This window comes from Arabidopsis lyrata (genome assembly GCF_000004255.2).
Source record: "Arabidopsis lyrata subsp. lyrata unplaced genomic scaffold ARALYscaffold_4, whole genome shotgun sequence".
In the NCBI taxonomy this organism is placed as follows: domain Eukaryota; kingdom Viridiplantae; phylum Streptophyta; class Magnoliopsida; order Brassicales; family Brassicaceae; genus Arabidopsis; species Arabidopsis lyrata.
The window spans coordinates 5,504,309-5,525,636 of NW_003302552.1; the positions used below are offsets into that span (position 1 = coordinate 5,504,309).

Consider the following 21,328-nt stretch of genomic DNA (forward strand, 5'->3'; position numbering starts at 1 on the left):
CCCACATGAAATTGATAGTATCATGTAGCCCTGGGCATTCGGTTAATTCGGGTTATTCGGTTCGGTTTGTTCGGTTTTTCATTTTTTCGGTTATTTCAAAATCTCTCCGAATTGAACCGAATAAAAATTCGGTAATCGGTTTATTCGGTTCGATTACAGACATAAAAATCTCTTCCGAATTGACCCGAAATTTTATTTACTTCGATTTATTCGGTTTATTTTCGGTTAACCGAAAATGAAAACAAGCCCATATAACAATTAACAAGCCAATTAACATATTTTCGACCAAATGCAAGGCTGCCGACGGTGACGCTACGGTGGCGGTGATGACACGGTCTGAAATTGGAAGCTCCGATCGTGCAATCTTCATAGATTCACAATCATAATCAACCATCAATATAAACATAAACTGGTCAAAATCATCATCATAAACCAATAATATTATCGGGAAAAGAAACCTTTAAAGACTTGAGGAGGTTCTCGAAGTTGAAGGATTTGACTCTAGTCAGTTGGCAAAGGAACGTTCCAAGAAGGAGGACTACAAATCCCCATTAAGCAAAGTCGTGTCTTGTTCTAGGAGAGCCAAAGGAAAATCGGCTACAAATGGAAGAGGAGAGGCTTAGATCTAGGGATTTATTTTATGTAAAGAGAAACGGCTGCAAGAAGACTAAGCTTTTCTTCCATAAACATTGGGCTTCGTTTAATTTTATAAGTATTGGGCTGTATTTTATCAATTTTAAATGTGAGTTTGTTTTAGTGGGTTTTAAAAGAACAGTTATGATAATATGGGTTGGGCTTTCGATTATTGTTTGTTTATAATTTCAAGTTTAAAGCCCAGCCATATTAAATATTAGGGTTTTTGTTTATCGTCTCTCTCATACATTATGTTTCACGCGGCCGCATGTTTGAAAAACAGAGTAGCAGACCGGTGTAGGAGAAGAAGAACTATGAAAAATGGGTAATGAAGGAGAAAACCGAATAACCGATCGGTTTTACTCTTCCCTAATTCTCGGTGCCGATAACCGAAATATTCGGTTTCCTCGGTTCGGTTCTTTCGGGTTTGGCCGAATGCCCAGGCCTAGTATCATGGTAGCTGGAGGTGAAGAAGAATATACCTCCAGCTACCATGATACTAGGCCTATGGTTGTTGTTTAGATTTGTACAATTGGTAATACTAGGTAAGACTATGTTGGTTTTGTTTTTTGATTTGTACTACTGGTATTACTATTTAAAATTATGTGCACCGTCAAATTTATACATGTGCAAGTCAAATTTACACATGTGCGCCGTCAAATTTGGGGGAAAACTCCCATTTTTGGGACACGCCGTTTTTTTCACGTGTGCGCCGTTTTTTCAACAGTGCGCAGTCTTTTTTACAATATAGGCTCTGATTGGTGATAAATAAAAAAAAAACAAATAGGAATAGGAAAAAAAATGAACGAGAAGGAACAAAAAAAAAAAAAAAATGAGCAAAATGAGGAACCAAAAGGAACATAAAAATTGAACAAATGATATGGTAAATAGTAACCAACAACTTGAATAAATAATTATTAAAAAATTATTTCTTCTATTTAATTTATAAATTTCATTTTAAATTAATATTTTATATAAATTTTAAAATAAAATATTGTAAAAATTCAAATATTTTATTTAAAAATATATAAATTTCACTTAAAAGTATTTATTTATTTATTGAAGTATAAATACTAATTTAAAATAAAGTCACAATATTCCTTTAAATTATTTTTTTTGATAAAGGTTTTTTATATATAAATATAAAATAAAAGTATGGAAAAGATTTATATATAGAAGTGTAAATATTATCATAAAAGCTATTTTAAAATTATTTAATAATTAAAAATGAATTTTATAATTTTGTTCTTCTTTGTTCCTCTGCAATTTTGGATAGGAACAATTTTGTTCTATCATTCTTTTTTTTTTTTTTTGAGGAATAGAGAGGAAAAATGTAGGATCCACATGTCTGAAAATTGAACAAAAATTACTTACAAACGATAAAAAAATTGAGGAACATGATATTCCTACTCATTATTTTACTCAAAAATGGTTACCAATTGGATCTATAGTTATACCCAAGGTATCAGTTGTACCAATTTTTCAAATAGTTCTACTTTCGGTATTTTTCAGTTAAACCAGTATTATATAACCTTAAAATTTGTTTATCTAGTTGTACACTTGATTGAAATCTATAAATATATAATTCTTACTTTTTTATGTAATCATATGTTAAAAATATATAAAACTGTAACTTTTTCATCCTAAGTTGGTGATTATATAAAAAGTGAGCTTAAAAGTATAAGGAATATGTTGTATAGAGTCCATTACAACAATCCAATATAATATATTTTTGTTATTTCTCACTTAATTTATTTTAAATCATTTTTAAGAGTTCATTATCACATATTAATTGGTGTAATATTTAGTGTTGGAAAAAACAAGTTCAAAATTCAATTTTTTTTTCATATGTTATACTAGTTCTATCAGTATTATCAAATCTCGTCCTTAGTATTACTTGTTGTACTTGTCTTCCCCATTTACCATAGAAAGAAGACATAGTATTACATCAAGAAAAACTAGTGTTACATAGTTGTCCAAGTCGAAACTGTTTTACAAATCATAAACTGCTGATAAAATAAAATACTACGATTGCCAAATAACAACCATTGACACGATTGCCTCGGCCTCCTCTTGTTTTGCGTCCTTAAACGCCTTTCTCTAACCGATGGAAACATTTTTACTTTACTTCTTCCCTTCTTTTTACTAGCGAGAAGGAGGGATAATTTCATCCTCTTGAATAGAATCATCTTTTTCTATTGCCTCATGTTGTTGCTTCCTTTTTCCTTGTCTACGTACAAATTGATGGCATTATCTCTGATTTCATCTTTATTTGATTCCAATTCCACATAGTTCTTACCAACCGAACTTTTATCCACTCTCGACAGTTGCTCGGGCAATTCTGGTTTAGTGATGACCTCCACAAACAAAACATATCTACGGTTATTTTCACCTGAAGCTATATAGACACCGACATCCTCATCATCACAAATGTTCATCTCTTCATCTAGTCCCAACAGCAGTGCATTGTATCTCATTTGCAATTTAATCCTACTTTCATCTAACACAAGCTTCGTGTATATCTTACCTTCTAACATGAAGAGAGTTATCTTCTCCCCTGATGTCTTCATCATCAAGCTATACATGCGACCTTCGCATTTAAAATATATGATCACGTTCTCCCTTATTGTATGCTGCCAAAACAATACAAAAACTCTGTCAGTTATACTAGTTTTACTAGTTGTACTACAATTCTGGGTAATAGTAGTATAACTAGTCATACTACATAAATCTGGGTACGTAATATTAGTGTAACTAGTCATACTTCATATATTTGGGTAATACTAGTGTAACTAGTCATATTACATATATCAGTAACACTAGTGTAACTAGTCATACTACATATATTTGGGTAATACTAGTGTAACTAGTCGTATTACATATATTTGGGTAATACTAGTGTAACTAGTCATACTACATATATATCAGTAACACTGGTGTAACTAGTCATACTACATATATATTTTTCAATCGATTGAGGTTCATTTCTACCAAGTTCGACCAGTTCTACTATCGCGAGAAGAACTCAAATCGGATGGTTTCGGGTTCAAAACTACATTTCACTATGATTCAGTTGCTGAAATCCATTTCTTACCCATTTATAGACCTATTCGACCCAGAAACTATACATAAACTTCCAATGTGTATACCCAAACACAAATAGCTAAATCTAATTGGATTCAATCTCCTACATGTCTAAATCCTAAACTTCAATTTGAAGCTCTATGCAGCTAAAGGAACATACATGTCTCAACGAAGCTCGCCGGAAAGGAAGAAACGGCAACAATGGAGACACAGATCTATGGCGGAGGAGGAATCGGAGCTGTCTCGTCGGAGCTCGAGCTCGAGAACGAGGAGAACTTTTTTTTCTTTTTTTTTTGTTTCGTTTTTTTTTTCAATTTCAAATTAATTAAATTAAAAAAAAATAGAAGGGCAAAATCGTCTTCACACATTTGCTTAAATGAGAAAATGATATGTAGACTAAGTAAGGATATAAGAGGTTTGTGTTTGTCAAAAAAGGACTTTAGAGATGATTTCTCGAACCCGAACTAGCGAGACCCAAAGCGTTTCTTTACCACACCCTTTCGTTTTTGCACAGTCTCCGGCCGGCGTCGGCCATCGTTACCTTTCTTCTTCTGTTGCTTGTGTATAGATTTAGGTTAATAACAATCTTCTCTTTGCTTGTCTTTCTCGAAGATGATTACAAGGGCAAATTGCATAATCTGCCTTTTTCTTCTTCGCGCAAGTGATTTTCCGACCAGTTTCTCCAAATGTGTTAGAGCAAGTGTCGGTTTCCTTTTGTTGGGAAATTCCCCAGGCGATTTTCTTTTCCAATCTATGGAATTTGAAATTCGTTTTGAGGAAACCGCCATGGACAATTGATTGTAAATTTGCCTCTGTTGCGTGTCAATATCGGAACATCTCTTATCTCTAGTCTAAATCGAGTGAAAATTACATATGCAAGAAGCAATGAATTAACTTTGGATTTGCTGATGTTTTGATTACTATATTGGTCGATGTCTATGTAGGAGAAACGACAATGAATCGATGCCTTCTAGTTCTCAACCTATCTAGTTTGTCCTTTAAGGATAGCTTGAAGACCAATGCTCATTTGAGTCGCTGGAAATGTGTTTTTCATTATTATATCATTGGTACGTGCCACCAATCTAATTGGGATTTTCTCCAATTTGAGAAATGGTGATCAATTTAAGATCTGGAATTGGAAAGCGAGTAATTAGGTTTATATTGATTATTGGATGGGATTACGGCTGCATCAATTTAGCTTTGGTTGGATTGAGATGTCCAAACTACATGTGGGCTTGGTTAAATATTGGCGACAAGATTTGATTGGTATTGTTCAGATTTGGTCGTTGAGGAATGCATAAGCGACATTGATGGGAATCTATTGACATGAGAGGCTCGGGCACTTGGGATGATACGGCAAAGCTGTTTGTGGTTTTGTCGAAGGGAACTTAAAAGTCGACATATTTCATAAAGACCTTGGTACGGAAATATTTGTGCCACTGTGTCTACATTTCAGAATTAGATCTGGACACATCGGGTTTAACGCTACGATTTGTGAAAAAAAGTTTCAGCCACAAGTTGCTGCATACAAATCGTAACAAAGAGAATAAAATATGAAGTTGGTCAATAACGGATCTTCTGATCGGTTAGCGAGTAAGACTACTCTACGGAAATCATCGTCAAACTCCCTTATGATGTATTTTCTTAGTGTATGGCACATACATCTGCGTATGTAATAATTGTGTTACAGTAGTTTTGTATATGTATTTGTAATAACTCTTTTAAATTCAATGAAAGTTTGTTTTGCCGAAAAAAGGAGAGGATATGAACCCTTTCCGATTACGGAAACTAGGTGCATCACATGTTGGTACCATAGCAAAAATATGTGTTCCATCGATGGCTCCGATGCAATTCTATATATACTAATAAAAAATTTCATATGCTAATCAATCTCAATAAACAATTTTAAATAAACAATTATCTTGAAATGAGGATAAAAACTTGTACTATCTCTTATTTTCGCATTTACTCTAACTTCAGATTTAACCATCCAACATGGCACAATGAAAGCTAATGCCTCAAGTGCCTTATGAAAATCTATGTTTGTAGTATATTTGATCTGTTATAATGTGTCCACTGTGTAACAATATCTTGAGGTTTGACCAACCGTGAGTAAAAATGTAGCCAAATTTTCTTTGACACATATGTATCGCATATCTCTTAGCTATGTTTTCACTCTTATGACATCGCAAAATTTATGAAATACATCTGGATCAATACAATATAACTGTCGGAATGCTCATGATTATCTGTGAGAGCATTTTGGATATAATCATACCTAGAATTTGAGATTGCTCGACGAAGTGGACGATTAATAAAAGTATTCGTTGTTGCATTTTTTGAAGATGTACTTGTTGCTGATGGAGTTGTTGAAAGAGTCAAGAAGTAATACAAGATTTTGTTTGATGGAGTTGCTGAATGATTAAAAAAGTAATTCAAGATGCGACTATTTTTGTGTAAGTGTCGGTTTCTAGAAGATTTGAGCAGATATGTTTGGAGCGTGTTTAGAGGACGAATCAAAAAGAAAAAAGAACTTAAAGAGATTTGGAAGACTTGATGAAAGTGAAGTTTGATGAGAAAAAAGAAAAGTGTAAAAGGAAATTTACTCTTCCTTATGGAATTTGGAAATCTTCTCTTCTGGTTATTAGGAAATCGTTTTGGCTATATAAAGAGGTGTTGAGGACGTCATGGAGAAGTAAGAGAGCTGAGGCATAGAGACAAATCATTGAGAGCTTTTTGAGGGTGTGTACGACATAGTTCGCAGTTTTGTGCGACATAGTTTCGCGGTTTGATGCTTGTGTGATCAAGCTTATTTGTATGTTGGTGTAACGTTCGTGTGTGACGGTTAGTCCAGAGACTTGAAGAATTGAAGTCTACGCTCAGGGGAAGTTTAGCTCAGGGTTAGGTTATCCTGATTAAATCTAGACTCAGAGGGAGTTTAGTTAAGGGTAGAGATTATTTATAAGGTTTCACGTTATAGAAAGGAGTGGTAAATCAAGAGGGTTGCGCTTGTTTTACGCATTTGCGAATTGATTGTAATTTGCTTTCTTGTTCTAGTGAAATCAAATCTGGACTTAGTCCCGAGGAGTAAGAAAATCCGAACCTCGTTAAACAAATTTTTTGTCTCGTTTAATTTCTACACTTTATTATTACCTCATCCGCATTAACATTTTCTGATAACAAAAGAATAATGTCTAAATCTAACTCGTCATCTTCTGTTTCATTTTTTTTCTATGTCGTGTAGTTTCTCTTTCCTCCTCAACAATGTGCTCCATGTTAAACACTTTCAAAATAATAAATATGTTAATTAGGAAAACCGGTCATTTCATACCCCAGCTAAAGTACTATGTTCAATTCATACCCCAAATTTACAGTTGTGCAAATCCATACACTAACTATTCGTAATTTCAAATTCACTTCCCAAACTAACTAATTCGTGCTAGTTTATACCCAAGCCGTGACGGTGTTAGAAGTCCGTCAACGGTTGCTTACGTGGATGCCACGTGTGAACGACGTCGTTTTGTGATGGACAAAGAGACAATAAAATTTTGGTAAAACGACGTCGTTTTACGTGAGTCTTCTTCTTTTTTGGGAAGTGAATTTTTTTTGTTGGAAAATAGATGGTTTTTGAGGAAAAACAGACCAAAAGAAACAATAACTATCAGTACCAAAAAAACAATAAATATCAGTACCATAAAAGGACAACGACATTATCATTCACCATTACATAACCAAACAGAACCTAAAACACCATTACATAACCGTAAAAGTTCTCCTGAGATTATAACAAAAACTTTCAATCTCCTGGGACTTAAGCTTAAGCTCTGTATACTCCTCATATGGAAACTTAAACCAAATGCGTTGCTGACAAAGAGACTCGTTCAACGACTCCATCAAATTGGTCAATAATGCTTGTGGTTTGCTTTCAAGGCTGAGAATCCCTCCTCCAACATGCTAACTTTATTCCCATTATCTACTATAAACTTCCCACCGTAGTAGCATTGGAAACTTGCATCGTCTTCATTGCTGAAAATGAAAGAAAAAAATGATTTTTTCGTTTTGACATTTTATCGAACACTTGGTGCTCATAAAAATTACATAGTCAATTCTTAACTCAAAACCTTAAAACACCCATCAATCTCATCCAAACTATAGAAATACACACAAAATCCATCGCATTTTATAACAATACACTCGCAATTTGATCGTTTGATAAAAAACCCCAATTTTTAAAACCATAAATTTGAATGAAACGTACCTCATTTTTCCTTCCACTCAAATATAGAATCTCCTATTCCACTAACAGAAGCTCTTCACGTCCTGCAACACGTCTTTCATGTAGCTTCAACTCGTAACAGAATCTCTTATTTTCGACTTAAGATCTTAAGGAACATTGTCGGGAGAGAAAGAAATAAAAGTTGAAGAAGGTGAAGACTCACGTAAAACGACGACGTTTTACCAAAATTTTATTGTCTCTTTGTCCATCACAAAACGACGTCGTTCACACGTGGCATCCACGTAAGCAACCGTTGACGGACTTCTAACACCGTCACGGTTTGGGTATAAACTAGCACGAATTAGTTAGTTTGGGAAGTGAATTTGAAATTACGAATAATTAGTGTATGGATTTGCACAACTATAAATTTGGGGTATGAATTGAACATAGTACTTTAGCTGGGGTATGAAATGACCGGTTTTCCATGTTAATTATAATACGTTAGACATCGTGCTAATTAGAGAAGAAACTATAAAATTGCATATGAAGAGCCATCTAAACAAATAAACAAGTGATTAGCAATAAAGATAGCATGATTATTTTCATGTACCACTATACGTTAGATTATAGTGTGAACTTTGAAGTGAAGGTACAAAATAAAATAAAAATGAAGATGAAAATTTCATATCATAATTTTTAACACAAACATCCACTGAATATATAAGAATAACCATGAAACAAATAATCTAATGAAGAAGGATGATAAAAGGACAAACAAAAAAGCCCAAAAATACGAAAGAAATCATAAAAATTAATTTTATTTAAATCTCCCAAATGGGCTTCAGCCATGTGTTTCTATAGTTACAAAATCAGAAAAGTTAATCGAAAAGATAACGACGGTGGCTGAGATTTGATTTGAATGGCTGACGGAAAGCAGAATCTCCCACCTACTAGAACCGACGTGCACAAGGTCCACTATGATGCATGTAGCTACGAAATCAGAGACAAGATCTTTGACCAGAGTGCACGGTTTCTATCGCCGATCTGTTTCTGATGTGTAGCTAACCCTCCAACAAACCTCCCATAATAGTTCAAAAAGCCGACTAACCACGCCCCTTCATCGATTCCCCAACTTAGCAAATCGATGAATGCAAGATCTAATCCTCTTCTGCAGGACCGGCCCAATACTATGGACTGCCTAAAGCAAAAAACAAAAATTACCCAAAAATATTAAAACTATTGTTTGAGAGGCTCGAACCCGGATCATGAAAAAAGGTAAAATCCAGAACAACTACTATGTTATAAGTGATTTTATTAATTTGATGCCCTCAAAATCTTATAGTATATATTTTGGTGCCTAAACCCCTTGCTTATTAATATCATACAACAATAGTAGCCAACCACATTTTAAATTTTAAAATAAAGATATATACAAATTTTGTTATCAAATCTGATACTTCAACCGTAATTTTTTTTTATTAATTAACGTTACTTCAAAAAAAACACCGCGGTAGGGATTAAAATATTCAAAACATTTGTTTTGTAATCCTTGTAATAAAGCGAATAATACATAAAACATAGAAACTTCACATTTGGTGAAAGCAAACAATCAAAAGATTGCTTGATTGAAATTAGATTATTCAAAATAAAAAGTTAACCTGCAGGTTCGAAAACCTTGTTATTATTAGACGAGATTGCTTGATTGAAAAAGATTATTCAAAATAAAACATGGGAGACAACACACGTAGTAAAGTGGTGGAGATACGAGAGAGGCGCTTTAACCAACATGCATTATAGTTCAAGGACGTCACTTGGTGATTGGTGCGACACTGACCCCAATCTGATAGAGCTCGGGACTAGATTTTCCATGGAACCCTACCACTTTGTGACCTTCCTTCCCGAGTATGAAGCTAACGCCAGCATCCATTCCAAAAGGCGGCGAGGTTCGTTTATTGGTCTTGACTCTTGAACTTAAGCATGACTACTACTGAAGATTCACTTCCAAATACTTTATCATAATATCCCTCCACTGTTGTGATGTATTCACTCGGATACTCCAACTCGAACTGTGAAAGCGGTTCATCAGAAAAAACAATAACACAACTTTATAGTTATAGTTTAAGGAAGAATGTTTGTAAAGATTAGTTCTCTAAAAAGAAAAACTTTAAGGTCTGCTGACGTGGCAAGGGAGAAATACCCTGAAGGCTCTCCCTCTGCGGAGATCATAGAGATGGCCAGTACGATGGATCAAAGGGGGCTGCCAGAAAAAAATGAACACGAAACAAAGAAAGGAAGTGGAAGCTGCACAGCGGGAAGCAGACACAACCCAGAAACAATACCTGCAAGACCTGTTTTGCCTTGCTTTGCTACCGGGCTTCTAGCTGCCCTTCCTCCACCGTTAGCATAACAAAAATTAGTGTTCTTGTGGATAATTTAATTTTGATTGAGTTATTAATATATTTTAAGTGCGATTAGGGTTTTTGCGGATCTAGCACATATGCTGCCGCCGGCGGCTTCTCCGGCCATTACCGGGGAGGTTTTGTTGTCGGAGGAAAGGGTTGATTCATCTCTAGAGGTTACTGTGGGTTCTATGCACCAGGCGGACGGTTTAAATGATTCAGAGAAGGAACAAGAGCAGAGCAGTGAGTAGATCTCAGAGGCTCTGGATGGAGGTTTAAGACAGGAGGGTTTAGAACAGAAGGAGATTTCTAGTCAGGGAGAACCAATGGTGATACCAGGAAAGGTGAATCCGATGGTTAAAAAGTCATGGGTACAAGTAGCTCAAAAACATACTTTTACTAAGCAAAAGTTCGTTGTTGACAAAGTGGATGGGAAGGAGACAGTCACTGTCCCGAAAGAGGTTTTTGTCAATGCAAAGCCTCTATGGGAGGATTTTGTGATTGGTAGATTTCAAAGCACCAAAGCTCCACATGTGGGAAAGATTCAGATGATAGTGAATAAAATATGGAGACTAGGAGACAGAACAAATTTGATTGATGTGTTTGAGGTTAATGAAACAACAATAAAGTTTCGCTTAAGAAATGAGGCTATGAGAAGAAGGGTCCTGAATAGAGGCATGTGGAATATCATGGATATCCCTATGGTGGTCTCGAAATGGACTCTGTATGCGGAAGAAGCTCAGCCAGCAATGAAATCAATCCAACTTTGGGTTACTCTGAAAGATGTCCCTCTCTCAATGTTTACCGACAAGGGTCTAGAATTTTTAGCGAGTGCAGTGGGGAAGCCAAAAAGGCTGCATCCAAAAACTGAGGCTTGCGTTAGTTTTGAGGAGGCTCAGATTTTGGTGGAAGTTGACTTAACAAAGGAGCTGCCAAAAGAATATATATTCACCGGTGAGGAGGAAGGTGAACTTGACGATGTAGTTCAATATTCTTATCCTTGGCTACCACCAAGATGTAGTTGCTGCGAGGAATGGGGTCACTTGAAGGAATCTTGCCTGGCCGCCAAAAAACCAGTTCAAACTGGCCAAAGTGAAACTATCTCACCAGTGGTCGAAACAGAGCATTTGGTCTCTCAAAGGACTCACACTACAGAAGTTGTAGGAGGAGAGAGTAGTGTAGTACCTCCGATTTCAGACAAGAAAGAAACAGAGCAAATTCTAATAGATAATGGTGAAGTGAAAGGCGATGATCAAGGTTGGATCACACCTCCAAAACACAACCGCAGTCCGAAGAAGAAACAAAAGGATTTAAAGTTTGGTGAGTCTCGATTTTATCGAACTCATACTCTGTTTTAAGTGGGCAAGAAGTATTGGATGAGGATAAAACAATTGTACAGGATGGAGGAGACGAGAAGGAGGGTCTCCCACAAACTTTAGACCCATTAGGAGAATCAACAAGTAACACAGGAACAGAGGCTGCAGTCCATAAAAAGGAGCTACCTCTGCGTCAGTCACTGCCACGAGGATCCAAAACAGCTCACAAAGCGGTTTCGGTCTCCACTACTCAGCCTTCTAGGTTTTTTCCTAAGGATCAGAGTAAGCGTACCTCTCAAAAGCATCATTAATGTCGGGCTTCATCTGGAATGTTCGTGGCTTAAACAAATCAATCAAACATTCCGTTATCAAGAAGTTGATGGAAGAGCAGAGTTTTCAGTTTGGATGTTTTATTGAGACAAGGGTGAGAGAGAGTAAGGCTCAAAAACTGAGTAATAACCTGTTTCCAAATTGGTCGGTCTTGACGAATTATGAGTATAGTAGAAGAGGACGTATATGGGTAGTATGGAGAAGCAATGTCAGGCTTAGTCCGTTCTACAAAAGTGGACAACTTATTACTTGTTCGGTGAAATTGGAGAATGTCGAAGAGGAATTTTTTTGCTCGTTTGTATACGCATCAAATCTTGCAGAACAACGAAAAGAATTATGGAGTGAATTGAAAGATCATGCTGATTCCCCGATTATACGTAACAAACCTTGGATAATTTTTGGTGATTTTAATGAGACACTGGACATGGAGGAACACTCGAGAACGGAAAGTAACCCGGTTATAACTTCTGGTATGCGAGATTTTCAGTTGGCAGTCAACCACTGCAAGCTTTCCGATATGGTCTACCATGGACCACTCTACACTTGGTGTAACAAAAGGGATCATGATCTAATTCTGAAAAAAAATTAGATAGGGTCTTGGTGAATACTAAATGGAATCAGATGTTCTCACAATCATATAGTGTATTTGAAGCAGGGGGATGCTCCGACCATTTGCGTTGTCGGATTAATTTCAACATGGCCGCTGGTTTGGAGGTAAAGGGACGCAAGCCATTCAAATTTGTAAATGCTATAACCCAAATGGAGGAGTTTAAGCCACTGGTTGAGAGTCGCTGGAATGAAACAGAGGAAATCTTTATGTCGACATCGTCTATGCATAGATTTACAAAGAAACTCAAAGCGTTGAAGCCTAAAATCCGCAGTTTGGCCAAGGAAAAAATGGGAAACCTAGTGAAGCAAACGAAAGAGGCTTATGATTGCTCTGTAAGAAACAGGAGGAAAATGCTGCAAACCCCTCACAAAGAGCCATGGAAGACGAATCTGAAGCTTATAATCGATGGGAACGAGTAGCCGGTCTTGAAGAGAATTACCTAAAGCAGAAATCAAAGCTGCATTGGTTAATGGTGGGTGATAAAAATAACAAAACTTTTCATCGTGCAGCAGAAGCAAGGAAAGCTCAAAACACTATTCGTGAGATCCAAAGGCAAGATGGTACAGTCACAGTGAAAGGAGATGAGATAAAAGCAGAGGCAGAGAGATTCTTTAGAGAATTTCTTCAACTGATTCCGAACGATTTTGAGGGAGCTACGATGGAGGAGCTTCAAGACCTATTGCCATATCGATGCTCAAAGGAGGAGAAGGAGTTTTCAATAAAACCAGTCACGGCAGAGGAAATAAAAAAAAGTCTTATTCACCATGCGAAATGATAAATCTCCGGGTCTGGATGGTTACACTTCTGAATTTTACAAGGCAACATGGGATATCATCGGAACAGAGTTTGTAGTGGCGATACAATCATTTTTTGAAAAGGGTTTTTTACCAAAAGGAGTCAATTCTACTATTCTCGCTCTTATCCCAATGAAGATGGAAACAAAAGAAATGAAAGATTACAGGCCAATCTCGTGTTGCAATGTGACCTACAAAGTCATCTCAAAGCTCATAGCAAATCTGCTCAAATTGGTGCTACCCAATTTCATTGCGGGAAACCAATCGGCTTTTGTAAAAGACCGGTTATTGATAGAAAATCTGTTGTTGGCAACAGAACTAGTCAAGGACTACCACAAGGACTCTATCTCGAGTCGATGTACCATAAAAATTGACATCTCCAAAGCTTTAGATTCAGTTCAATGGCCGTTCCTCAGAAATGTTCTTTTATCTATGGATTTTCCCACGGAATTTATTCAGTGGATCATGTTGTGTGTCACCACAGTGTCGTTTTCAGTCCAAGTAAATGGCGAGTTAGCGGGTTTCTTTCAAAGTAAACGAGGGTTAAGACAGGGATGTTCTCTATCTCCTTATTTATTTGTTATGAGCATGGACGTTCTCTCCAAGATGCTAGATAAAGCTGCTGGTTCAAAAAAATATGGCTACCACCCGAGATGTAAAGAAATTGGTCTAACACATCTTAGCTTCGCAGACGATCTCATGGTTCTCTCTGACGGTAAGGTGCGATCTGTCGAAGGAATTGTGGAAGTTTTCGATGCTTTTGCTAAGCGATCAGGGCTTAAAATAAGTATGGAGAAATCGACGATCTACTTAGCGGGTGTTTCAGACTTAACTAGTCAGGAGATAAAGGATAGGTATCGGTTTGATTTTGGTCAACTACCGGTAAGATACCTGGGGTTACCGCTGGTCACCAAACAGCTCACCGCGATGGATTACAATCCCCTGCTAGAGCACATTAAGAAGAAAATAGGCTCTTGGACTGCTCGATATCTCTCTTATGTAGGCCGCTTGAACTTAATAACTTCGGTTCTGAGGAGCATCTACAACTTTTGGCTAGCTTCTTTTCGACTGCCTAGAGAATGCATACGAGAGATTGACAAACTATGTTCTGCTTTTCTCTGGTCAGGTCCAGATTTAAATCCACACAAAGCAAGAATCTGCTAGGACACTGTTTGCAAGCCGAAAATAGAGGGGGGGCTCGGGCTGAGACCTTTGAAAGAGGTAAACGATGTCTGTTGTTTAATGTTAATCTGGAGGATCGCTTCCCATGCAAACTCACTATGGGTCAAATGGATTGAGAGGTATTTACTTAAGAAGGAGACGCTCTGGTCAATTAAAGCAACCACAAACAGAGGCTCTTGGATGTGGACAAAGTTATTTAAGTACAGAGACAATGCAAAGTAGTTTTGCAAAGTGGAAGTCAAGAATAGAAGAAGGACGTCATTTTGGTATGAAAATTGGTCAACTCTGGGCCCTTTGTTGGATGTCGTAGGAGAACGGGGAATTATTGATCTCGGTATTAGCAGCCATATGACTGTGGCTGACGCATGGTCTGGTCGGAGGCAAAGACGACATCAAGTAGCACTTCTAAATCGAATAGAAGAGGCTCTTCTGTTGCAGAAACATAACCGGGTAGATGAAGAAGATAAGGTACTGTGGAGGGGAGTAAACGATACTTACAAAGACAAGTTCCTCACAAAGGAAACTTGGAGACAGACACGTTCAGTTTCAAACAAGGTACCATGGTACGAAGGAATTTGGTTTGTGCACGCAACACCGAAGTATTCTTTCTGCGCTTGGCTTGCAGTGCAAAACAGGCTCTCTACAAAGGATCGAATGCTCCAATGGAACAGAGGGCTGCAAGCAACGTGTACACTCTGCAACAACAACTTTGAAACAAGGGACCATTTATTTTTCTCTTGTAGGTTCGCAGCTGAGGTTTGGGAAAACTTAGCCAAGAATATCTACAAGGCAAGATTCTCTACAAATTGGTCGGCTCTGATTGCTACGGTTTCTGGTCAATGGCAGGATAGAATTGAGAGTTTCATTGCTCGATATCTTCTCCAAGTGACAGTTCATACCGTATGGCGGGAGAGAAACGGAAGAACTCATGGCGAACCTCCGAATCCCGGCTCTCGCTTAATCCAATGGATTGACAAGCAAGTTAGGAATCAAATATCAACAATCAAAGCAATTGGGGATCGACGCTACGAAAAGGCCCTCCAAATTTGGTTTCAATCAAGACCTTGACCACATCAGTTTATAAGCTAAAACACTTTCACTATTAAATTTTCAACAAAAAGTTGCACTTGATGTACAAACGTTATTTTCTTTTTTTGAGTTTAATTTAACATCAAATTCAAAAAAAAAAAAAAAAAAAAAAGGAAATAGCAACGAAGTAGTATAATCACCTCTTCGTATCCAAGCAAAGTCTGCTTTCCATGCTCTTCTCCTAGTACCAACCGGTTGTTCTTGTCATACACAAACTTGACAGATGCAATACCATTTTCACCTTGTCCCACGTATATCTTTCTCACACCGTCGAAAGCTCCATCGTCCCATGATTCTCCTCTGTCACCACCTGGTCCTTGTAGTTTCTCCGTGGGAGGAGGAGGAGGAATAGGAGGCGCAGCAAAATGTGCACCTATAGCATCAATAGCAAAACCACCCCTTCCATGGAGCCAGGGCCGGCCCTACGAGTTATGGGGCCACAAACAATTACGGTTTGGGGGTCTCATAATCTATATATAAATTTTTTTTTTTTACTGTTTGGGGGCCCCAAAATCTATACATATTACTCGTTAAAAATTTGGGGGCCCAACACGAATGTTTCACCCGACAAGAGCCCTACCTCTGCTCTCAAACACGAAAGTTCGCTCACCCTTATGTCCATATGTAGGAGATGTTCTGTCTTTTGATGTCTTGAAACTCAACGACCTAACTCGGTTTGAACTGCCAGATCCTATGTCACCGGTCCCCTCGATTGATGTAACATATTCATATGGATAGTCAACTACAAACTGCCAAAAACAAATAAAGGGTTTCTTCGATTTATATACTTTCAAAAATTGAAGGAATAAACGAATGTTCAATGATCCTTCCCATTTATGATTTCCTCTTGATGTATTCTATTAAAGTTTTATCATTTTACCAAAAAAGAAAAATAAAAAGTACGGAATGTTTAAAATAGAACCTCGTTTTGTTGTCCTAGGACCCTATTTTCTCCTAACATATCCCCGTCTTGACGCGTTTCCACTTCTCCGTTTTTGTCGTAGTCGACCTTGATATGCGATATCCCAGAGGGACTATATGTGTAACATAGACTTTTCTTACGCCGGTGTAAATACCATGGTCCCATGGCCTGCCTCCAGTAGTACTGCCTTGGTATTCCAGTTTAATAGGAGCAAGTGGTGTGAAATAAGCTCCAAGAGATTTTAGGTTTGCCTCAGCAGATCCATGGAACCCAGTGATTTTGTTTCCACTGACTTCAAGTGTAAAGTTATTGCCATTGTCATCGTATCCCATGACTTCAGAACTTCTCTGATTGGTTTCGAATTGAAGTGCTTGAATCACACCAGATATGTTATCATAGCAACCCTTTACCGACACCAGATGTTCGTCATTGAGATGATTAATCTCAAACTGTGAGAAAAAAAACAAAAACATTACAACTTGATCAGTAATATATCGTATATATATAAACTAGATTAAGACCCGTCTGATATACGGGTTTTAAAACTTTTTAAAAAAATGAAATTTAACAAAAATATATATTAAATTATTTGTTATAAATATAAAAAAATTTAGTTAGAACAAAAAGTTATTTATACATTCGTTTTTTTGCATTAATACACTAATTTACATTTCTATATTTTAAATTTATTGTAACATTTAGTACATTAATCTAGTAAATTTAAATTATCCATCACCAAATCATTTGCCAATTATTTATCATTATTATTATTATTATCAAATCTCATAACTTCTTCAAAGAATATTTTATAGATAAAGCATTGGTCAAATCATCATCTTATATATTTATATCCATTTACAAATCTACTATCTACTTTACAACTAAAATATATTATTAATCCCAAATATATTTTACTCTTGAAGTATGCTTGTTACCACCACCCACAATATGCTTATATGAACATATTAAACCAACTATATAATATAGGGTCAGCAGTAAAAATAATTACAAAAAGCCAAAAATATCTATTGATCTCATATAAAGAAATAAATAATATGAAAAATTAATTTAGATCATTACATATTTCTAATTGGAAATGAAATTGAAATCAATAATCATATATATGAAAGGAGGTTATCTCTCTCCATATGGTCGCCACGTCAGCATTTTAGGCTCTTCTGGAGATGCCACATCAGCTTTCTTTCCATCCAATTAAAACATTTCATTAATATGAGTCATCTTTTATTTTTTACACATCAGCTTTTAATTATAAATGTCAAATGGGGAAAACACAATAGCCCATGAGGGATGACCCATATGAATTTGAAAATCTATTTCACAAGTTAATAATATATTTATTATTTAATTATATATATTATTTAATTTTTTTTACATATTGATTTTTACTAATACTAACTTATTTTGTTATTTTATGTTATTTTTCCATGAAATTATTTTATTAGTTATATATACTCCAAAGTTTTTTTCCGCTAATTTTTTTAATCTTAACTCAAAATATGAGTGGATAATAGTATAGTGGATTAGCTAATGGTTTGAGTAAGTTTTTCTCTTATTTTTTTGATCTATATATGACATTGAGGGTGAAGAGTACGTAAGTTCATCAAATTTTGGAGGTTCTATAATCCCAACATTACCATCTATAAAATTGGTTTAGGAAAGATTGTTTACGGATTGTGTGAGTGATGCATTGTTGAGTATGTTGGTTGAAAATGTATTTTAATACTAAGAGTAGTTGTTCATTGTATGAGTAAATGATTAGATAATTAAAAATTACATTTATCAAAATATAACATCAAATAAATCAAAATAAAAAGAAACCGGAAAAACCGAGGCGTAAAGCGGGTGATTAACTAGCAACAAGAACAATCAAAATAATTTGTTATTAACAACTTTTAAAACAAACCCACGCGTAGCGTGGGTATTCATCTAGTACATTACAACACATACTTTACAAATCCGGTGAAAACCCTCAAATCGTTAGACGGTGTTACTGTTCCGTTAACGGATGCTGACGAGGACGACACGTGTTCATTTTAAACGACTGTGTTTTGGTCCAGCTGGACTCTCATTAGACAACGAGACAAAACGACGTCGTTTTGATTTGCACAAACGACGTCGTTTTGTTATTTGGGCATTTACTCGAATTAGGGTTCGTCATTTTATTTGTAGAGCAAAATCGAGTCGTCGAAGAGATATTGAGACGAGAGACATAGTGAAACAAAGAGTGAGGATTAAGGTTATGTACTTTTGGATTAAGGTTTTTGAGACCAAATGAGACTTCTGTTTTCTAATTATGGTTAAGTCGACTTCTTTCTCTTTGATTTCTCTTTGATTTATCTTCTTCAATCTTCAAAACGACGGACCTCCTTCTTATAAATAGCCAAAAATCAGATTGAAATCAGATCTATCCATCAATTGAAAGATCACAGTTCCTGGGTTCGTGTATTGACTTGAATCGTATGATAAGAATGAATTTCTTATTGATTAATTATCTTGGCCGTAAGCCTTACATATAATAAAGTAACCCAATTAATTGACTCGACCGGTTAACAAAAGCAGCGACACTATTAAACAGGGAAGAAAATTTAAATCAAATTGCATAAAACATGAATGAAATGCATAAACCCATGTTACATATATTCGTAATGGGAGCCATTCAAGTTCAAAGAGGATTACAGAGAAGATTGGAGAAGACAACGTAAGGAGAGAGAAATAAGTTTTCTTTTGTTATTTTTAATTTATTGAGTTATATATACTTTTTTGAATATATTAGTAACCAAAGTTCCCTTAGATCAGTTGGTTCTGTGTTGGCTATTGAATGCTTGAGGTCGTGTGTTCAATTCCAAAATGTTAGTCTTAGATTTTTTATTTATTTAGGGACTAAAACGACGTCGTGTCATGGCATTACGTGGCATTTTAAACTGCAAACACGGCATCCTAGTCAGCATTTGTTAACAGAATATTAACACCATTTACCGATTTGTTGGTTTTGACCGAATTTCAATTGTTTGTGTAGTAAATTCAAATTTTAGTTAAGTTCATGTATGTATAAGCACAGAAGAAAGTTCTGTGTATGGAAGCGATAAAGCAACTTAGTTCAGGGGGGAATAGGCCGTTTTCCCAGCTTTGACATACTCAAACTTGATGAATTGACTTCCTTCAAGACCACCTCGTACATGTATCTTTGTTACATTTTCATGGTCGGCTCCATCATCCCATTGATTCCCTCCACTTCCACCTTTTGCTTCCAACTTTTGGGCCATCGTGAACTGTTTCAAATCATTATTCAATAAAAGAGATGTTATTTTGTTCCTTAGTTAGTCATTATATAATTTCTTTAAATCATTACCCACTTGAGAAAATAAGCAAAATCATTTTCAGAAGCAAACAAAAGACAGGAGTACGAGTAGAGAATGAAGAACCCTATTTCTTGGGTGAAAAATGAAGACCTTAAACATTTAAAGATGTTTTAAAATTAGTTACAATACTTTTACAAGGTGGTTTCATACTATTGAGAGAGATTACCTCTTATGCTTGGAGTAGAGAGAGAAAGAGAGATAGAGAGATAAAGAGAGCTGATGAACAATGTGGAGAAAATGATCTATACACAGTTTTTAGTTTTCTTTTTCTTTTATTATCTAGAAGCGAATTTATTAATATGTGTACTTGAAAGAAAGTGTGTGTGAATAACAATGTTTTATGGATATTTTTTTGGGAAAAATGTTGAAAAAAGCGGGAACTTTCAAATTTGGGACGAAAAAAGCATGAAATTTTGAAATGTCATTTAAATCATAAAGTTTAGGTTGACTTTTTGACAAAATAGTGAAGTTTAGTTTGACTTGGCCATTTCGAGCATGCCGTTAAATTTCCGTTAACCAGAAGATCACGATGTTAAATTTCCATTAGAACTCTCTGTTGAATCAAAACAGCGTCGTTTTGAAACTCTGAAACGACGTCGTTTCATTAGAAAATAAAATACAAAAACTGCATCCACCGGATATCGAACAGCTGACCTATTGGTCTAATGGGAGGCGCTCAACCGTTGCGCTACAATAACATTTTGGTATTATACCAAACCGAACATATATATACTAACAAATAACTATGTACAATTAATTAAAACTATATACAATTAATTAACACTAACAAACTTAAAAAAAATAACCAAACATATACAAATATTAAATATACTTACCATAAATATATATTTTGAAATTTTAAATATTTAATTTTATATATAAAATTTGCTTCTATATTTGGAAAAAATTGTTTCCTAAATTATAAAAAAAAACAAAACTGAAACTTATAGAATATAGTAAATTAAATATATGACATAAAATTTATACAATCCTTCTCACATAAATATAAAATTTATACAATCCTTCTCATATAAATATATGATATATATTTATACAATCTTTAATCCTATAATTTATACAATATTTAATCCTATATTTATGTGAGAAGGATTGTATAAATTTTATGTCATATATTTAATTTTCTATATTCTATAAGTTTCAGTTTTGTTTTTTTATAATTTAGGAAAAAATAATTTTCCAAATAAAGAAGAAATATTTATATATAAAATTAGTATTTAAAATTTCAAAATATATATATTTATAGTAAGTATATTTAATATTTGTATATGTTTGGTAATATTTTTTTTAGTTTTGTTAGTGTTAATTAATTAATTGTACATAGTTATTTGTTAGTATATATATGTTCGGTTTGG

General features: G+C 35.4%; 1 protein-coding gene and 2 long non-coding RNA genes across 3 annotated transcripts; all 3 read right to left on the reverse strand.

Moving 5' to 3' along the window:
* Positions 1-179: 179 nt before the first annotated feature.
* On the reverse strand, positions 180-996 carry LOC110229167. Its single transcript, XR_002332626.1, has 2 exons — positions 459-996; positions 180-364 (listed from the first exon to the last, which is right to left on the reverse strand). It is a non-coding gene; the product is annotated as an uncharacterized LOC110229167 (long non-coding RNA).
* A 6,380-nt stretch (positions 997-7,376) lies between these two features.
* LOC110229378 lies at positions 7,377-8,161 on the reverse strand. Its single transcript, XR_002332773.1, has 2 exons — positions 7,976-8,161; positions 7,377-7,743 (listed from the first exon to the last, which is right to left on the reverse strand). It is a non-coding gene; the product is annotated as an uncharacterized LOC110229378 (long non-coding RNA).
* A 1,579-nt stretch (positions 8,162-9,740) lies between these two features.
* LOC9316800 (jacalin-related lectin 20) lies at positions 9,741-19,906 on the reverse strand. The gene is given in 7 exon segments (XM_021027400.1): positions 9,741-9,893; positions 9,895-9,999; positions 15,794-16,075; positions 16,205-16,402; positions 16,576-16,695; positions 16,698-17,024; positions 19,653-19,906. Coding segments are annotated over 7 exon segments (1,392 nt in total). The 5' UTR covers positions 19,860-19,906.
* Between the last annotated feature and the right edge of the window lie 1,422 nt (positions 19,907-21,328).